Here is a 16,487-nt window from a genome sequence, read left to right on the forward strand (position 1 = left end):
TAAGTTTGCAGATGACACCAAAATTGGAGGTGTAGTGGACAGCGAAGAGGGTTACCTCAGATTACAACAGGATCTTGACCAGATGGGCCAATGGGCTGAGAAATGGCAGATGGAGTTTAATTCAGATAAGACCATAAGACCATAAGACATAGGAGCGGAAGTAAGGCCCATTCGGCCCATCGAGTCCACTCTGCCATTCAATCATGGCTGATGAGCATTTCAACTCCACTTACCCGCATTCTCCCCAGATAAATGCGAGGTGCTGCATTTTGGGAAAGCAATTCTTAGCAGGACTTATACACTTAATGGGAAGATCCTAGGGAGTGCTGCAACTATACAAAACGCTGATGCGGCCACACTCGGAATATTTTGTACAGTTCTGGTCCCCATATTTCGGGAAGGATGTGGAAGCATTGGAAAAGGTGCAGAGGAGATTTACCAGGATGTTGCCTGGTCTGGAGGGAAGGTCTTATGAGGAAAGGCTGAGAGACTTGAACCTGTTCTCATTGGCAAGAAGAAGGCTAAGAGGGGATTTGATGGAGACATACAAGATGATCAGAGGATTAGATGGGGTAGACAGTGGAAGTCTTTTTCCTAGGATGATGTCGTCAACTTGGACGAGGGGGCATAACTACAAATTGAGGGGTGATAAATTTAAGACAGATGTCAGAGGCAGATTCTTTACGCAGAGAGTGGTAAGGGTGTGGAATGCCCCACCTGCCAATGTAATTAATTCAGCCACATTAGGGAGATTTAAGTAATCCTTGGATAAGCATATGGATGATGATGGGATAGTGTAGGGGGACAAGCGAGAATAGTTCACAGGTTGGCGCAACATCGAGGGCTGATGGGCCTGTTTTGTGCTGTATTGTTCTATGTTCTATGTTGCTGAACAAAGAGACCTTGGAGTGCAGGTTCATAGCTCCTTGAAAATGGAGTCGCAGGTAGGTAGGATAGTGAAGAAGGCGTTTGGTATGCTTTCCTTTATTGGTCAGAGTATTGAGTATGGGGGTTGGGAGGTCATCTTGCAGCTGTACAGGACATTGGTTAAGCCACTTTTGGAATATTGCGTGCAATTCTGGCTTCCTTCCTATCGGAAAGATGTTGTGAAACTTGAAAGGGTTCAGAAAAGATTTACAAGGATGTTGCCAGGGTTGGAGGATTTGAGCTATAGGGAGAGGCTGAACAGGCTGGGGCTGTTTTCCCTGGAGCATCGGAGGCTGAGGCGTGACCTTATAGAGGTTTATAAAATCATGAGGGGCATGGATAGGATGCATAGACAAAGTCTCTTCCCTGGGGTCGGGGAGTCCAGAACTAGAGGGCATAGGTTTAGGGTGAGAGGGGAAAGAGACATCAGGGGCAACTCTTTCACGCAGAGGGTGGTACATGTATGCAACATTTAAAAGGCATCTGGATGGGTATATGAATAGGAAGGGTGTGGGAGGATATGGGCCAGGTGCTGGCAGTTGGGACTAGGTTGGGTTGGTATATCTGGTCGGCATGGACGGGTTGGACCAAAGGGTCTGTTTCCGTGCTGTACATCACCATGACTCTGTAAGTTAGTAGGTTTGCTACTAATCTCAATTTAGAGAGTTAAAGCCACTCAGCACCAGAAGTTTCAGTAGGGGATTATTTTGGGAATAATGATCACAATTCCATAAGTTTTAGAATACTCATGGTCAAAGACGAGAGTGGTCCTAAAGGAAGAGTGCTAATTTGGAAGAAGGCCAACTATAGCAAAATTTGACAGGAGCTGGGGAATGTCAATTAGCAGTAGCTGTTTGAAGTGAAAACCACATTCAATTTGTGGGAGGCTTTTAAAGAGAGGTTGATGAGAGTTCAGGAGAGATGTGTTCCTGTGAAAATGAGGGTAGAAATGGCAAGATTAGGAAAACATTGATGACGGGTGAAATTGTAAGACAAGCTAAGAGGAAACAGGATGCATAAGGTCTAGGTGACTGAAGACAGATGAAGCTTTGGAAGAATATCAGGAATGTAGGACCAATCTGAAACAAGGAATGAAGAGGGCTAAAAGGGGTCATGAGACATCCGTAGTGAGCAGGGTTAAGGAAAACCCCAAAACCTTTTATTCATATATAAGGAGCAAGAGAGTAGCTAGGGAAAGGGTTGGCCCACTCAAGGACAAAGGAGGAAAGTTATGCATGGAGTCAGAGAAAATGGTGAGATTCTTAATGAGTACTTTGTATTGGTATTCACCGAGGAGAGGGACATGACGGATGTTGAGGTTAGGGATAGATCTTTGATTAGGCTAGGTCAAGTCGGCAAAAGGAGAGAGGAAGTGATGTGTATTCTAAAAGGCATTACGGTGGACAAGTCCCCACGTCTGGATGGGATCTATCCCCAGGTTACGGAGGGAAGTGAGAGAGGAAATAGCTGGGGCTTTAACAGATATCTTTGCAGCATTTTTAAACATGGGGGAGCTCCTCGAGAACTGGAGATTTGCTAACGTTGTCCCCTTGTTTAAGAAGGGTAGCTAGGATAATCCCAGGTAATTATAGTCCAGTGAGCCTGACGTTGATGGTAGGGAAGCTACTGGAGAAGATACTAAGGGATAGGATATATACCCATTTGGAAGAAAATGGGTTTATCAGTGATAGGCAGCATGGTTTTGTGCAGGGAAGGTCATGTCTTACAAACCTAATAGAATTCTTTGAAGAGGTGAGAAAATTGATGAGGGAAGGGAGATAGATATCATATACATGAACTTTAGTAAGGTGTTTGATAAGATTCTCCATGATAGATTGATGAAGAAGGTGAAGTCAGACAGGGTCCAGGGTGTTCTAGCTAGATGGATAGAGAACTGGCTGGACAACAGGAGACAGAGAGTAATAGTGGAAGGGAGTTTCTCAAAATGGAGACCTGTGACCAGTGGTGTCCCACAGGGATCTGTGCTGGGACCACTGTTGTTTGTGATATACGTAAATGATTTGGAGGAGGGTGTAGGTTGCCTCATTAACAAGTTTGCAGATGACACTAAGGTTGGTGGAGTAGCAGACTGTGAAGGGGACTATCAGAGAATAGAGTAAAATATAGATAGATTAGAGAGTTGGGCAGAGAAATGGCAGATGGAGTTCAATCTAGACAAATGCATGGTGATGCATTTTGGAAGATCCAATTCAAGAACAAACTATATGATAAATGGAAAAATCCAGGGTAATATTGATGTACAGAGAGATCTGGGTGTTCAGGTCCATTGTTCCCTGAAGGTGGCAATGCTGGTCAGTAGAGTGGTCAAGACGGCACAAAGCATGCTTTCCTTCATTGGATGGGGTATTGAGTACAAGAGTTGGCAGGTCATGTTACAGTTCTATAAGACTTTGGTTCAACCACATTTGGAATATTGTGTACAGTTCTGGTCTCCAGAGATGCGGATGGTTTGGAGAGGGTGCAGGGGAGGTTCACCAGGATGTTGCCTGGTATGGAGAGTGCTTGCTATGTGGAGAGGTTAAGTAGATTAGGATTATGTTCATTCGAAAGAAGGAGGTTATGGGGGGAACCTGATTGAGGCCTACAAAATCATGACAGGCATAGACAGGGCAGATAGCAAGAAGCTTTTTTCCAAAGTGAGGGTCTCAATTACTAGGGGTCACGAGTTCAAAGTGAGAGGGGAAAAGTTTAGGGGAGATATATGTGGAAGTTCTTCACACAGACAGTTGCCTGAGGCAAAGATTGAACTCAGGACCCTGGCGCTGTGCAGCAGCATTAACCACTGAGCCATCGTGAAATGCATGAAAAAGTTACCTCTTAGGTCCCTTTTAAATCTTTCTCCTCTACCCTAAACCTCTAGTTCTGAATTCCTCTACCCTGGGTAAAAGACTTTGTCTATTTACCCTATCCATGCCCCTCATGGTTTTATAAACCTGTATAAGGCCACCCCTCAGGCTCCAACACTCCAGGGAGAACTTGCCCAGCAGCATCTCACCAACCTCACCATAGAACAGACTCCTTACCAATTTCCATCACTTGTCTGTATTTGTAGGTGAAACAGAAAAGGATCTGTCCAAACATCTTCCCAGTCGAAGGCCAGGAATACCGCTTGTTGGCAAAGGGTGGGAAATGTGGAACACTGTGACTCAGCCAAAACCCCTGGGATTTGTCAAACAGCAGAACCCCTGAAATGAAATAAAAATGAGAAAGAAAGTAACAAACCCTATGACTATAAAGTGTCAAAAAGGCCACTACAGGTGGTTCTGATATAATGTGATATCCGTGCTCACGTGATCTCGTGTTATAAGAAAATCGCACAATAGTCACACCATTTAAACTAATGGGGCCGGAATCACCTTTCAGCCAATACTGGTAAGGAAAGTTCGTGTTCTACAAATAATGGTGTAAACTCTTCAATGGTGCTGAAGAAACAGCATTACAGCAGAAACGACTCTATATTGTTCTGACAAGGAATCTCCGGACTCAAAACATTTAGTCTGCTTTCTCTCCACAGGTGCTGCCAGACCTGCTGAGTTTCTCCAGCAATTCCTTTACTTGTTTCAGATCTCCAGCACCTGCAGTTTTTTGTTTTCTTAGTGTAAGATATCTTTCACTATTTGTGTTACCCGGGATGATATTAATCAGCAATATTAAATAATGGGGATTCAGAGACGGAGGTTAGTGGGACCACAAGGAGGCAGAACCTTTGGCGAGTCCTGCTATACTCTGATCAGGAATATCGCCGGTTTGAGCTGCAAGCAGGTGAAACCAGCATCCTGGACTCCGGTTAAAGACATCAACCAGCAATGATGTTTCCTGCTGGTGCACTGCCTTCCCAAGCCGTTGGGATAGTAGAGGATCTCATGGTTCCACACTGGACAATGTGTAACAATCAAACTTTTCTCCATTTCAAACCTTCTTATCAGCAATAAACTGATGAGCCAGGAAATCAAATCAAGACACACCTCAACTGCTTTCTGTGGCAGAGAATTCCACAGCTGGGTGAAGACATTTCTCCTCATCTCAGTCTGAAAGGGCTGACCCCGTATCCTTAGACTGTGACCCCCTGGTTGTGACCTCCCTTGACATTGGGAACATCCTTCCTGTGTTTACCCTGTCTAACCCCGTTAGAATTTTCTAAGTTTCTATGAGATCCTTCCCCATCCGCCCCCGCAGCGCCCCCCCCCCCCACCCCCGCATTCTTCTAAACTCCAGTGAATGTGGACCTAACCAAAAACAACATATGCTGGAGATCACAGTGGGACTGGCAGCATCCATAGAGAGAGAACGATCTACTGTTTCGAGTCTAGATGACTCTTCATCTCCGATCTAGACTCGAGATGTTAGCTTGATCTCTCTGCCTGGATGCTGCCTGACCCGCTGTGATCGCCAGCATTTGGTATTTTCAGTACAGATTCCAGCATCTGCAGTGATTTGGTCCTGTGTAGTCCTAACTGATCTGGTCTCCCTTCATGGAGAAAGTGAGGTCTGCAGATGCTGGAGATCAAAGTTGAAACTTTATTGCTGGAACAGCACAGCAGGTCAGGCAGCATCCAGGGAACAGGGGATTCGACGTTTCGGGCACAGGCCCTTCTTCTCCCTTCATACATCAGTCCCGGCATCCCGGCAAACCAAGGGTTGAGGGCCTGTGGTTCCAAGCCAGGGGCTAAACGTAGGCCTTCATTCTACCACAGGAGGAATGCAGCACTACCAGAGGTGCTGCCATTTCAAAGATGCATTAACCTGATCCCCTGCCTTTTCTCTCAGGGGAACATAGGAACATCAGAGGAGCAAGAGGAGGCCATTCAGCCCCTCGAGCCTGCTCCACCGTTCAATATGATCACAGCTAATCTCATCTCGGCCTCGACTCCACTTTCCTGTCCGCTCTCCATAACCCTCAACCCACTGCGAATTGAACCACTCCTCCTTCAATTAACTCAATGTCCCAGCACCTACCACATTCTGGGCGAGTGAATTCCACAGATTCATGAACCTTGGAGAGCAGTGATTTCTCCTCAACTCTGTTTAAATCTGCCACTCCTTATTGTACTGACCTCTCATTCTAGATTGTCCCACATGAGGAAACATCCTCTCTACAGCTGCTTTGTCAATTCCCTTTTGCATCTTGTACACCTCAAATAGATGTTCTCTCATTCTTCTAAACTCCACGGCAAGTATTGGCCTAATCTGCTCAATGTCTCTCCATGAGACAGACTCCTCATCCTTAGAATTAATCGAGTGACCCTCCCCTGGACTGCCTCCAATACAACTCCATCTCTCCTGAGGAACTTTAAATATTCATCAGCATTACTTTGAAGAGGAGTTACCCTTATAATCCTGGCCCTTCTGTGAATAAATGCTTAACTTGGATCATCCGCTCCTGGTCAGTTTACTGTGCACAAATTAGCTCTCACATTATCACATTGACTAAAGTTCAAAAAGCACCATTGATTGTAAATGGCATCAAACATCCTGTGAAAGGCACTATATAAATGAAACTCTTTCTTTTTCTCTTTCACTATCTCACTGGGTCATGGGGATAGCAGGAAGGCTGTGTCACAGGTAGACAGGGTGGTTAAGAAGGCATTTGGCATGCTTTCCTTCATTGCTCAGACCTCATTATAGGAATTGGGACATCATGTTAAAGCTGTACAGGAAGTTGGTGAGACCTCTTCTGGAATACTGTCTCCAGTTCTTGATGCTTTGTAAGATTAGATTAGATTCCCTACAGTGTAGGGACAGGCCCTTCGGCCCAACAAGTCCACACCGACCCTCCAAAGAGTTACCCACCCGGACCCATTTCCCTCTGACCAATGTACCTAACATTACGGGCAATTTAGTATGGCAATTCGTCTGACCTGCACATCTTTGGACTGTGGGAGGAAACCAGAGCACCCAGAGGAAACCAATGCAGACACAGGGACCATTCCACCCTGGTATAGAAAAAAAATTATTAAACTGGAGAGGGTCTAGAGAGATTTACCAGGAAGTTTCCTGGTATGGAAGGTTTGAGTTATAAAGAAAGGCTGGATAGGCTGGGTCTTGTTTCACTGGAGCATAGGAGGTTGAGAGGTGATCTAATAAAGAGGTATAGAAAGGGTTAATGGTAGTTGTCTTTTCCCTAGGATGGGGAATCTCTGGACTAGGGGGCATGTTTTTAAGGTGAGAGGAGAGAGATATAAAAAAGACAGGTGGGACATTGGCAGCACAGTGGCTCAGTGATTAGCACCACTGCCTCACAACGCCAGGGACCTACTATCTGTGCGGAGTTTGCACATTCTCCCTGTGTCTATGTGGGTTTCCTCCGGGTGCTCCAGTTTCCTCCCACAGTCCAAAGATGTGCTGGTCAGGTGAATTGGCCATGCTGAATTGCCCGTAGTGTTCGGTGCATTAGTCAGGCTTAAATATAGGGAACGGGTCTGGATGAGTTACTCTTCAGAAAGTCGGTGTGGACTTGTTGGGCCGAAGGGCCTGTTTCCACACTGTAGGGAATCTAATCTGGCAACTTTTTTACACAGACGATGGTTCGCATGTGGAATCAACTTCCTGAGGAAGGGAGCGATGCAGGTTCAGTTACAACATTTAAAAGACAATCTGGATGGTTACACAAACAGGAAAGGTTTGAAGGGATATGGCCCAGGAGCAGGCAGGTGGGACCAGTTTAGTTTGGGATTATGGTCGCCATGAAAGGGTTAGATTGAAGGGGTGTTTCTGTGCTGTATGACTATGCCTCTAATGAGACAGTTCTGCCCAGTTGGAAAAGTTGATGTTGGGGAAAAGGGGCAATCAAATTTGGTTCACTGTCCATCTGGTAGAAAATCTCACCAACGCTTACAGACTGAGTTCATACAAGTGAAGATGACCATGAACATAGAGCTTGTGAAGACTCGAAAGTGAAGATCTTCAGGAAAGGAGGCGAGAAAATTAGGTAAAAATTGGCCTGAAAGTATCTATCTCCCATTATTGAAGGGAAATAAATAATATTGGGTTAGTAACCAGATCTGAGATGTAAGCTCATAGTTAGCCTACACCAAGGTCATTATCCATCACCTCCCAAAAGACTCCACCAATGTTGAAGCCCTTTTGTAAGTCGGTTATTATATTAACCAGTGGTAAACCACAATCAGCTATCAGTGTTTATGTGATGCCTTTTCAATATTGACAAGACCCTGAGGTTATTTAATCATTACTCTGAAAATTGATAACCCCTTCACTTTTCCCTGGAATCAGTTAACATTGTCAGTGGGATAGAGAGACTCAAAACATCCCACAATGGTTGGGGGTGGGGGGAGGTGGAGTTTAAAATTACAGTGCAGCAGACATTATGAAAGATCTTGCTCTCCTGAATAGATCAGATAGTTCTCAATTCACAAGTGACAAATATAAATGGACCAAATACATTGGGATGGACACACTTCCATTCAAATTTAATCTGGAAAGTTTGCAGAAAACACTAAACTTAGAAGAATTATAAATAGTGAAGAGGACAATGAGGAAAAGATTTACAAGGATGTTGCCAGGATCAGAGGGTTTAAGTTACAGGGAGAGGCTGAATAAACTGGATCTAATTTTCCTGGAGCATCAGAAGCTGAGGGGTGACCTTATAGAAGTTTATAAAATCATGAGGGGCATGGATAGGGTGAATAGCCAAGGTCTTTTCCCCAGGGTAAAGGAGTCCAGAATTAGAGGGCATAGGTTTAGGGTGAGAGGGAAAAGATTTAAAAGGGACCTGAGGGGCAACTTTTTCACGCAGAGGGTGGTACGTGTATGGAATGAGCTGCCAGAGGAAGTGGTGGAGGCTGGTACAATTACAACATTTAAGAGGCATTTGGATGGGTATATGAATAGGAAGGGTTTGGAGAGAGTCGAGAGTGTGGTGCTGGAAAAGCACAGCAGCTCAGGCACTTGGTGAGCAGCAGGAAAATCAACGTTTCGGACAAAAGCCCTTCATCAGGAATGGGCTTTCGCTCGAAATGTCAACTCTCCTGCTCCTCAGTGCTGCCTGACCTGCTGTGCTTTTCCAGCACCACACTCTCGACTCTAATCTCCAACATCTGCAGTCCTCACTTTCATCAGTGTTTAGAGGGATATCGGCCAAATGCTGGCAAATGGGATTAGATTAAGTTAGAATATCTGGTTGGTATGGACGAGTTGGACCAAAGGGCTGGTTTCTGCGCTGTGCATCTTTATGTCTCTATGTTAGTTTGGTACTCGAAAAGGACATTGATAAGTTGGTGGAGTGGGTGGATAGATGGCAGACAAGACTCAATGCAGAGTGTGAGGTGCTGCACTTTGCTCAGGAGAACATTGAGAGACAATATAAAATAGGGGGTACAATTCTAAAGGGGTGCAGGAACAGAGGCAGCCAGAGGTGTATGTGCACAGATTACTGAAGGTGGCTGGACAGCTGGAGAGAACAGTTAATAAAGCGCACAGTGTCTTTGGCTTTATCAATGGGGGCAGAGAGTACAAAGGCAAGGAGGTGATATTGGAATGAAGAACCGTGGATTCTGGAGATCTGAAACAAAACCAGAAATTGCTGCAGGAACGTGGCAGATCTTGCATGATCTGTGGAGAAAAAGCAGAATTAACATTAAGAGTTAGTAGTGAGCCTTCTTCAGGTATTGAACTTGTACAGACACTGATTGGACCTCAGCATAGGAAAGATGTGCCACATCATAGGAAAGATGTGAATATATTGGAGAGAGTGCAGAAGCTATTTACAAGAAGGGGAACTGGAATTTGATATTTCAGCTTTGAAGATAGATTGAAGAAGTTGGGACTGTTCTCCTTGGAGAGAGGGAGGAGATCTTCTGGAGCTTTTTAAAATCCTGAAGGGGCTGGATACAGTAGACAGAGAGAAGGTGATCCCACTCTAAATGATAAAAGAATGAGAGTGTATACATTTAAAGTGATGTGTAAACAAAGCAAGGGTGATATGAGAAATAAACTTTTTCACCAAATGAGTGGTTAGTGTGCAGAATGCACTGCCTGCAAATGTGGTGGAGGCACTTGTGGCAGTTAAGAGGGGTATTGGACGATTATTTGGATAGAGGTATACAGGGATATGGAGAAAAGGCAGGGGATTGGAACATAGGAACACGGGTAGACCTTTCAGCCCCTTGAGCCTGTTCCAGCATTCAACGAGGTCATGGTTGATCTATTTGTATGCCTTTGGCCCAGACCCCTTAACAAATGTTTATTTATCTCAGATTTAAAATTAACAACAGATTCAGCATCCGCTGCCCTTTGTGGAAGAGAGTTCCAAACCTTTCCCACCCTTTGTATGTCAAAGAATCTGTAGAATCCATCTACCAGGCCCACTGTCAAGGAAAGGCCGCCAGCATTCTCAAAGATCCATCCCACCCTGGCAATGTTTTTCTACAACCTCTACCATCAGGAAGAAGGTACAGAAGCCAGAACACACGCACCAGCCAGTTTTGAAACAGTTTATATCCTACTGTTGTTAGAATACTGAATGGACTCACAAACTCATAACATTCACCTGTACTTGTGTTTTTGTTTTTGCCGCTGTTTACCTATTATTTACTATCTATGCTACTTAACTCTGTGATCTGTCTGTATTGCTCGCAAGACAAAGCTTTTCATTGTGCCACGGTACATGTGACAATAAATTCAATTCAATTCAATTCACGAGCTTCCTAACATCTCTCCCAAAATGGCTGGCCCTCATTCTCAGGCAATGTCCCCTAGTTCTAGAATCCCCAGCAGTGCATTGGTGTAAGGAATAGAACCATGATAAGTGGCTGAATAGCCCCCTTCTGTGCCAGAACAAATCTGTGATTCTCGAACTGACACCGAATGTGAACAAGATTCTGGTTTAACCCTACTGCGAATCCTCTTGCAAGGATGCCTGCCTTGAAGAAGTTTTCCTCCTCTCTCTACAAGAATCTCAGGGAATCCCTCTCCCACTGCAACTCCCAGGTCATTTCCTCTGCCCTGAAGCTCTTCAACCATGTCCTGAAACAAACTCACTACCACAGCCACATTTGCTTCCTCAGTGCCTGCCTCCGTAACCACCACATTTGCTTCCTCTGTGCCAGGACTGTATAAGATTTGCTCACCTTTTGTGTGTCCGTGCTGCATGTCATAAGGCATGAATGGGGCGGCATCATTGTAGATAAAATATGCTCTGCCATTGACCTGTTGGCAAAGGGAAAATAACAACCAAACCTGTACAGAACATAACGTCAGGCATGGTAAAACAAACATGTAGAGAATAGGTGAGAAAGTGACAAGTGAATCTGAATAAAGCTGTGAGAGGTGGTATGTTCTTTGTTGGTTGTATAATGTGATAGAATAAGGGGATTCCCACTTAAGACTGAAGTGAAGACGAATTTTTGGAATTTCCTCTTAATCTTTGGAATTAGCCATCCCAGGAGACACTGGAGACTGCTTCACTCATTATGCTGAAGGCTGAGTTAAACAGAGCTTTGACCGACAAGCGAGTCTTAGAGTTTGAAGTGGGGGTAGAATGTGGGGTGAGGGTGTCTGAGTACATAACATCGAAGAGCAGGAGTAAGCTATTCAGCCTCTCAAACCTACCCCACCAATTGATATAATCAAGACTCATCTCATCTCGGCTTCAACTCCACTTTCCTGCTCATTTTCCATAACACTTTAACCCTTTACTAAGTAAATCTGACAATCTCCTCCTTAAATGTACTCAATGTCCTAACATCCACCGCTCTCTGGGGTGGTGAATTCTACGGCTTCATGACCCTTTGCGAGAAATAATTTCTCTCTATCTCCCTTTTAAATCTGCCATGCCTTGTCTCAAAACTGACCTCTCAGTAAGGTGAAGTTAAGGCCAAAACCAAAACAGCCATGGGTTTTAAATCCATTCACAGGCCATGGATGTCATTGGCTAGGCCAACATTCATTGCCCATTACTCTTTGCCTGGGAGGGGTGGTGATGTTGGTCATGTTGGGGAGGAGTGCCAGGACTTTGGCATTGAGGGAACAGTGATACAAGTGGAATGAAGGTACAATACTATGTTAGGATTGGATTTGTCTTGCAGGGGCAATGATAGTGTTGTCATGTATTTCCTGCCGTTGTTCTTCTAGATGGTAAAGATTGTGGGTTTGGAAGGTGCTGTCCAAGAAACCTTGGTGAGTTGTTGAGCAAGGCTGAAAATGTGCTGCTGGAAAAGCGCAGCAGGTCAGGCAGCATCCAGGGAACAGGATGTTTCGGGCATAAGCCCTTCTTCAGGAATGAGGAAAGTGTGTCCAGCAGGCTAAGATAAAAGGTAGGGAGGAGGAACTTGGGGGAGGGGCGTTGGAAATGCGATAGGTGGAAAGAGGTCAAGGTGAGGGTGATAGGTCGGAGTAGGATGGAGGCGGAGAGGTCAAGAAGAAGACTGCAGGTCAGGAAGGCGGTGCTGGGCTGGAGGGATTCGGCTGAGACAAGGTGGGGGGAGGGGGGGATGAAGAAACTGGTGAAGTCCAAGTTCATCCCCTGTGGTTGGAGGGTTCCCAGTCGGAAGATAAGATGCTCCTCCTCCGACCGTCGGGTTGTTGTGGTTTGGCGGTGGGTGAGTCCAATGGCCTGCATATCCTCGGTGGAGTGGGAGGGGGAGTTGAAATGCTGTGCCACAGGTTGGTTGGGTTGGTTCGTCCGGGTGGCCCAGAGGTGCTCTCTGAATCGCTCCGCAAGTAGGCGGCCTGTCTCCCCAATATAGAGGAGGCCACACCGGCTGCAGCGGATGCAGTAGATGATGTGGGTGGAGGTGCAGGTGAATCTGTGGCGGATATGGAAGTTTCCTTTGGGGCTTTGGAGAGAAGTGAGGGGGGAGGTGTGGGCGCAAGTGTTGCACCTCCTGCGGTTGCAAGGGAAGGTGCCGGGAGTGGAGGTTGGGTCGGTGGGGGGTGTAGATCTGACAAGGGAGTGGCGGAGGGAGTGGTCTGTACGGAAGGCTGGTAGGGGAGGGGAGGGAAATATATCCTTGGTGCTGGGGTCTGTTTGGAGGTGGCGGAAGTGACGGCGGATGATGCGCTGTACATGGAGATTGGTGGGGTGGTAGGTGAGGGCCAGTGGGGTTCTGTCCTGGTGGGGTTTGGAGGGGCGGGGCTCAAGGGCGGAGGAGCGGGAAGTGGAAGAGATGCGGTGGAGGGCATCGTCGACCACGTCGGGGGGGAAATTGCGGTCCTTGAAAAAGGAGGCCATCTGGGTTGTGCGTTTTTGGAACTGGTCCTCCTGGGAGCAGATGCGGCAGAGACGAAGAAATTGGGAGAATGGGATGGCTTTTTTACAGGGGGCAGGATGGGAGGAGGTGTAGTCCAGGTAGCTGTGGGAGTCGGTTGGTTTGTAGTGGATGTTGTTGAGCAAGCCACTCAGTTGTATCTGACCATGAAAAGGTCTGATCTTATTGATTGGCAGAGCAAGCTTGATGGGCTGAATGGCCTTCTGCTCTTATTTCTTCTTATGCCTCACTAGCCTTGAGAAGTGAGTATCTAGAGTCACAGAATTGTAGAGATACACAGCAGGGAAACAGACCCATCAGTCCCACTTGTCCCATGATGACCAGATATCCTAAATTAATCTCGTCCTATTTGCCAGCATTTGGTCCATATCCCTCGAAACCTTTCCTGTTCATATACCCATCCAGATACCTTTTAATTGTTGTAATTGTACCAGCCTCCACCACTTCCTCTGGTAGCTCATTCTATACACACACTACCCTCTGTGTGAAAAAGTTGCCCCTCAGGTCCCTTTTAAATCTTTCCACTCTCACCTTAAATATATGGTCTCTCATTTTGGATCCCCCCCACTCTGGGGGAAAGACCTTGTCTATTTACCCTATCCATGCCCCTCTGATTTTGTAAACCTCTATAACATCACCCCTCAGCCTCCGATGCTCCTGGTAAAACAGTCCCATTCTATTCAGCTTCTCCCTGTAGCTTAAACCCTCCAATCCTGGCAACATCTTTGTAAATTTTTCCTGAACCCTTTCAAGTTTCACAACATTTTCCTACGGCAGAGAGATCAGAATTACACACAATATTCAAAAAGTGGTCTAACCAATGTCCTGTACATCCACAATATGACCTCCCAACTTCTGTACTCAATGCACTGATCAATAAAGGCATGCATAACAAACATCTAAATGAAGAAAAGGTACCAAGTTATCTTGGGATAAATTATTAAAAGACTGAAATGGCTTATTTTGTTGTATATTTTTATCTGACACTTGTCAGAACAATTTGTAAGAAATATGGGTTCAAGGAGAAAGCTAACATTTATATTGCCTGGGAAGAGCAAGCGGATTGTTTTGGCGGATTTTGATTGGTGGAGGCACTGATGTGGAGAATGCATAACTGCAGTTAACTATCAATCATCATTAACTGGTGCATTCTCTATGACAATACCTCTACCAATGAGAGTTCACCTGCAAACAAAGTAGCTTTCTTTTACTGTGTAATTGTGGTTTCCTCTTGAATTGGTATTCTTGCGAATTGTCCTGATGCTTGCAAGATGGAAAGCCTCTACAAAACATATCTCTTTTCAGAAATGCACAAGTTCTCTCCCATTCAATGGCTATTTATTGAAAGTAGCAACAAAGCTTTGCAAAGACATAAGAAAGATAGCAATCATTTCTAGGGTAGAATTGAAAACAGATGCACTATGTTAAACACAAAAGTCCTTTGGTCAGACCACTTTTAGAATCTTTCTCAGCATTTAGGCCTCCACGTTACAAAAAAATACTTTAAAATCACCGGAGATTAACAAGGAAGCTCCCAGAACTATGAGGTTACCAGGAAAGATTGAATATGCCAAGGCTCCTTTTCCCATAAAAGAGAAGACTGAGGTACAAAGAAGCCGGATAAGCTGGGCATCGAAAAGATATTCCCACCTGCTGCAGAGTCCACAATGGAAGGTTTAAGGTAGATCCAATCAGGAATTCAAGAGAATCTTTCTTACCCAGAGAGGGGTAAAAATGTGGGCCTCACAATGACAGAGAATGGTTGAGGTGAACAGAGATATATTGATAAAGAAGATAGATGTTGCATTACGGTGAGCACAGACATGGTGGGCTGAAGGGCCTGTTCTTGTGCAACACTGTTCTACATTCGATGGTTTGAAGGAAAAGGAGGGCCACTGACAGGATGAGATGAAGTGGATGAGACAGGGATGTGAGGAACCTAGATACCCAATGAAGACCATTTACTTCAAAGGACTGACTGATGTGCTTTGGTTTTGATGTAATTCAATCAGAGGTGACATAAACTCAATGAGATAGGCCTTCCTTTGGTCACTGACTCCCTAGCGCTCTCATCCTGAATTCCTCCTTTGGCATTCTGCCATTAGAAACAGCATCTGGGTGTCTTTGGGTTAGCATGGATAAGATGGGCTGAATGGCCCCCTTTTGTGTTGTATCATTTCTGCGGTTCCATGTGTGTGTATATGTGTATACATCTGTGTGTGTGCGTGTGCGTATGTGTGTGTATAGGTGCTGTGTATGTGTGTGCACGTGTGTGTATATGTGCTGTGTGTATATGTGTATATGTGTATGTATGCGTGTGTGTGTATGTGCTGTGTGTGTATGTGCTGTGTGTGTATGCGTGTGTGTATATGTGTATATTTGCTGTGTGTATATGTGTATATGTGTATATGTGTGTGTGTATATGTGTGTGTGCGTTTGTGTGTATATGTGCTGTGCGTGTGTGCGCGTGTGTGTATATGTGCGTGTGTGTATACGTGCTGTGTGTTTCCACGTGTGTGTATATGTGTGTGTGTATGTGTGCTGTGTGTATGTCCGCGTGTGTATATGTGCTGTGTATATGTGTATATGTGTGTGTATATGTGTATGTGTGTGTGTATATGTGCTGTGCGTGTATATGTGTGTGTGTGTGTATTGTGTGTGCTGTGTGTATGTCCGCGTGTGTATATGTGCTGTGTATATGTGTATATGTGTGTGTATATGTGTATGTGTGTGTGTATATGTGCTGTGCGTGTATATGTGTGTGTGTGTGTATATGTGCTGTTTGTGTGCGCGTGTGTGTATGTGTGCTGTGTGTGTGCGCGCGTGTGTATATGTGCTGTGTATATGTGTATATGTGTGTGTATATGTGTATGTGTGTGTGTATATGTGCTGTGCGTGTATATGTGTGTGTGTGTGTATATGTGCTGTTTGTGTGCGCGTGTGTGTATGTGTGCTGTGTGTGTGCGCGCGTGTGTATATGTGCTGTGTATATGTGTATATGTGTGTGTATATGTGTATGTGTGTGTGTATATGTGCTGTGCGTGTATATGTGTGTGTGTGTGTATATGTGCTGTTTGTGTGCGCGTGTGTGTATGTGTGCTGTGTGTGTGCGCGCGTGTGTATATGTGCTGTGTATATGTGTATATGTGTGTGTATATGTGTGCTATGTGTGTATATATATGCTGTGTATATATGTGTGTGTATATATGTGTGTGTATATGTGTATATGTATGTGTGTGTGTATATGTGTGTGTATATTTGTGCATGTGTATATCTGTATATGTGTATGTGTGTGTGTATATGTGCTGTGTGTGT

At 45.1% G+C, this 16,487-nt stretch overlaps 1 protein-coding gene across 2 annotated transcripts in view; it reads right to left on the reverse strand.

The window, feature by feature from the left end:
• The window catches only part of dnase2b (deoxyribonuclease II beta), an 18,197-nt gene extending 6,118 nt beyond the window's left edge, over window positions 1-12,079 (reverse strand). The window contains exons 1-2 of one of the 2 annotated variants that reach the window (XM_043698613.1): window positions 11,034-12,078; window positions 3,972-4,133 (exon numbers count right to left, since the gene is read on the reverse strand). In XM_043698613.1, coding sequence (XP_043554548.1) covers window positions 3,972-4,133; window positions 11,034-11,181 — 310 coding nt within the window. In that variant the 5' untranslated portion in view covers window positions 11,182-12,078. Of the gene's footprint in view, window positions 1-3,971; window positions 4,134-11,033 lie in introns of both variants that reach the window. The other variant, XM_043698614.1, reaches the window with a different exon arrangement.
• Window positions 12,080-16,487: the final 4,408 nt, after the last annotated feature.

Source organism: Chiloscyllium plagiosum, chromosome 11, assembly GCF_004010195.1.
Source record: "Chiloscyllium plagiosum isolate BGI_BamShark_2017 chromosome 11, ASM401019v2, whole genome shotgun sequence".
In the NCBI taxonomy this organism is placed as follows: domain Eukaryota; kingdom Metazoa; phylum Chordata; class Chondrichthyes; order Orectolobiformes; family Hemiscylliidae; genus Chiloscyllium; species Chiloscyllium plagiosum.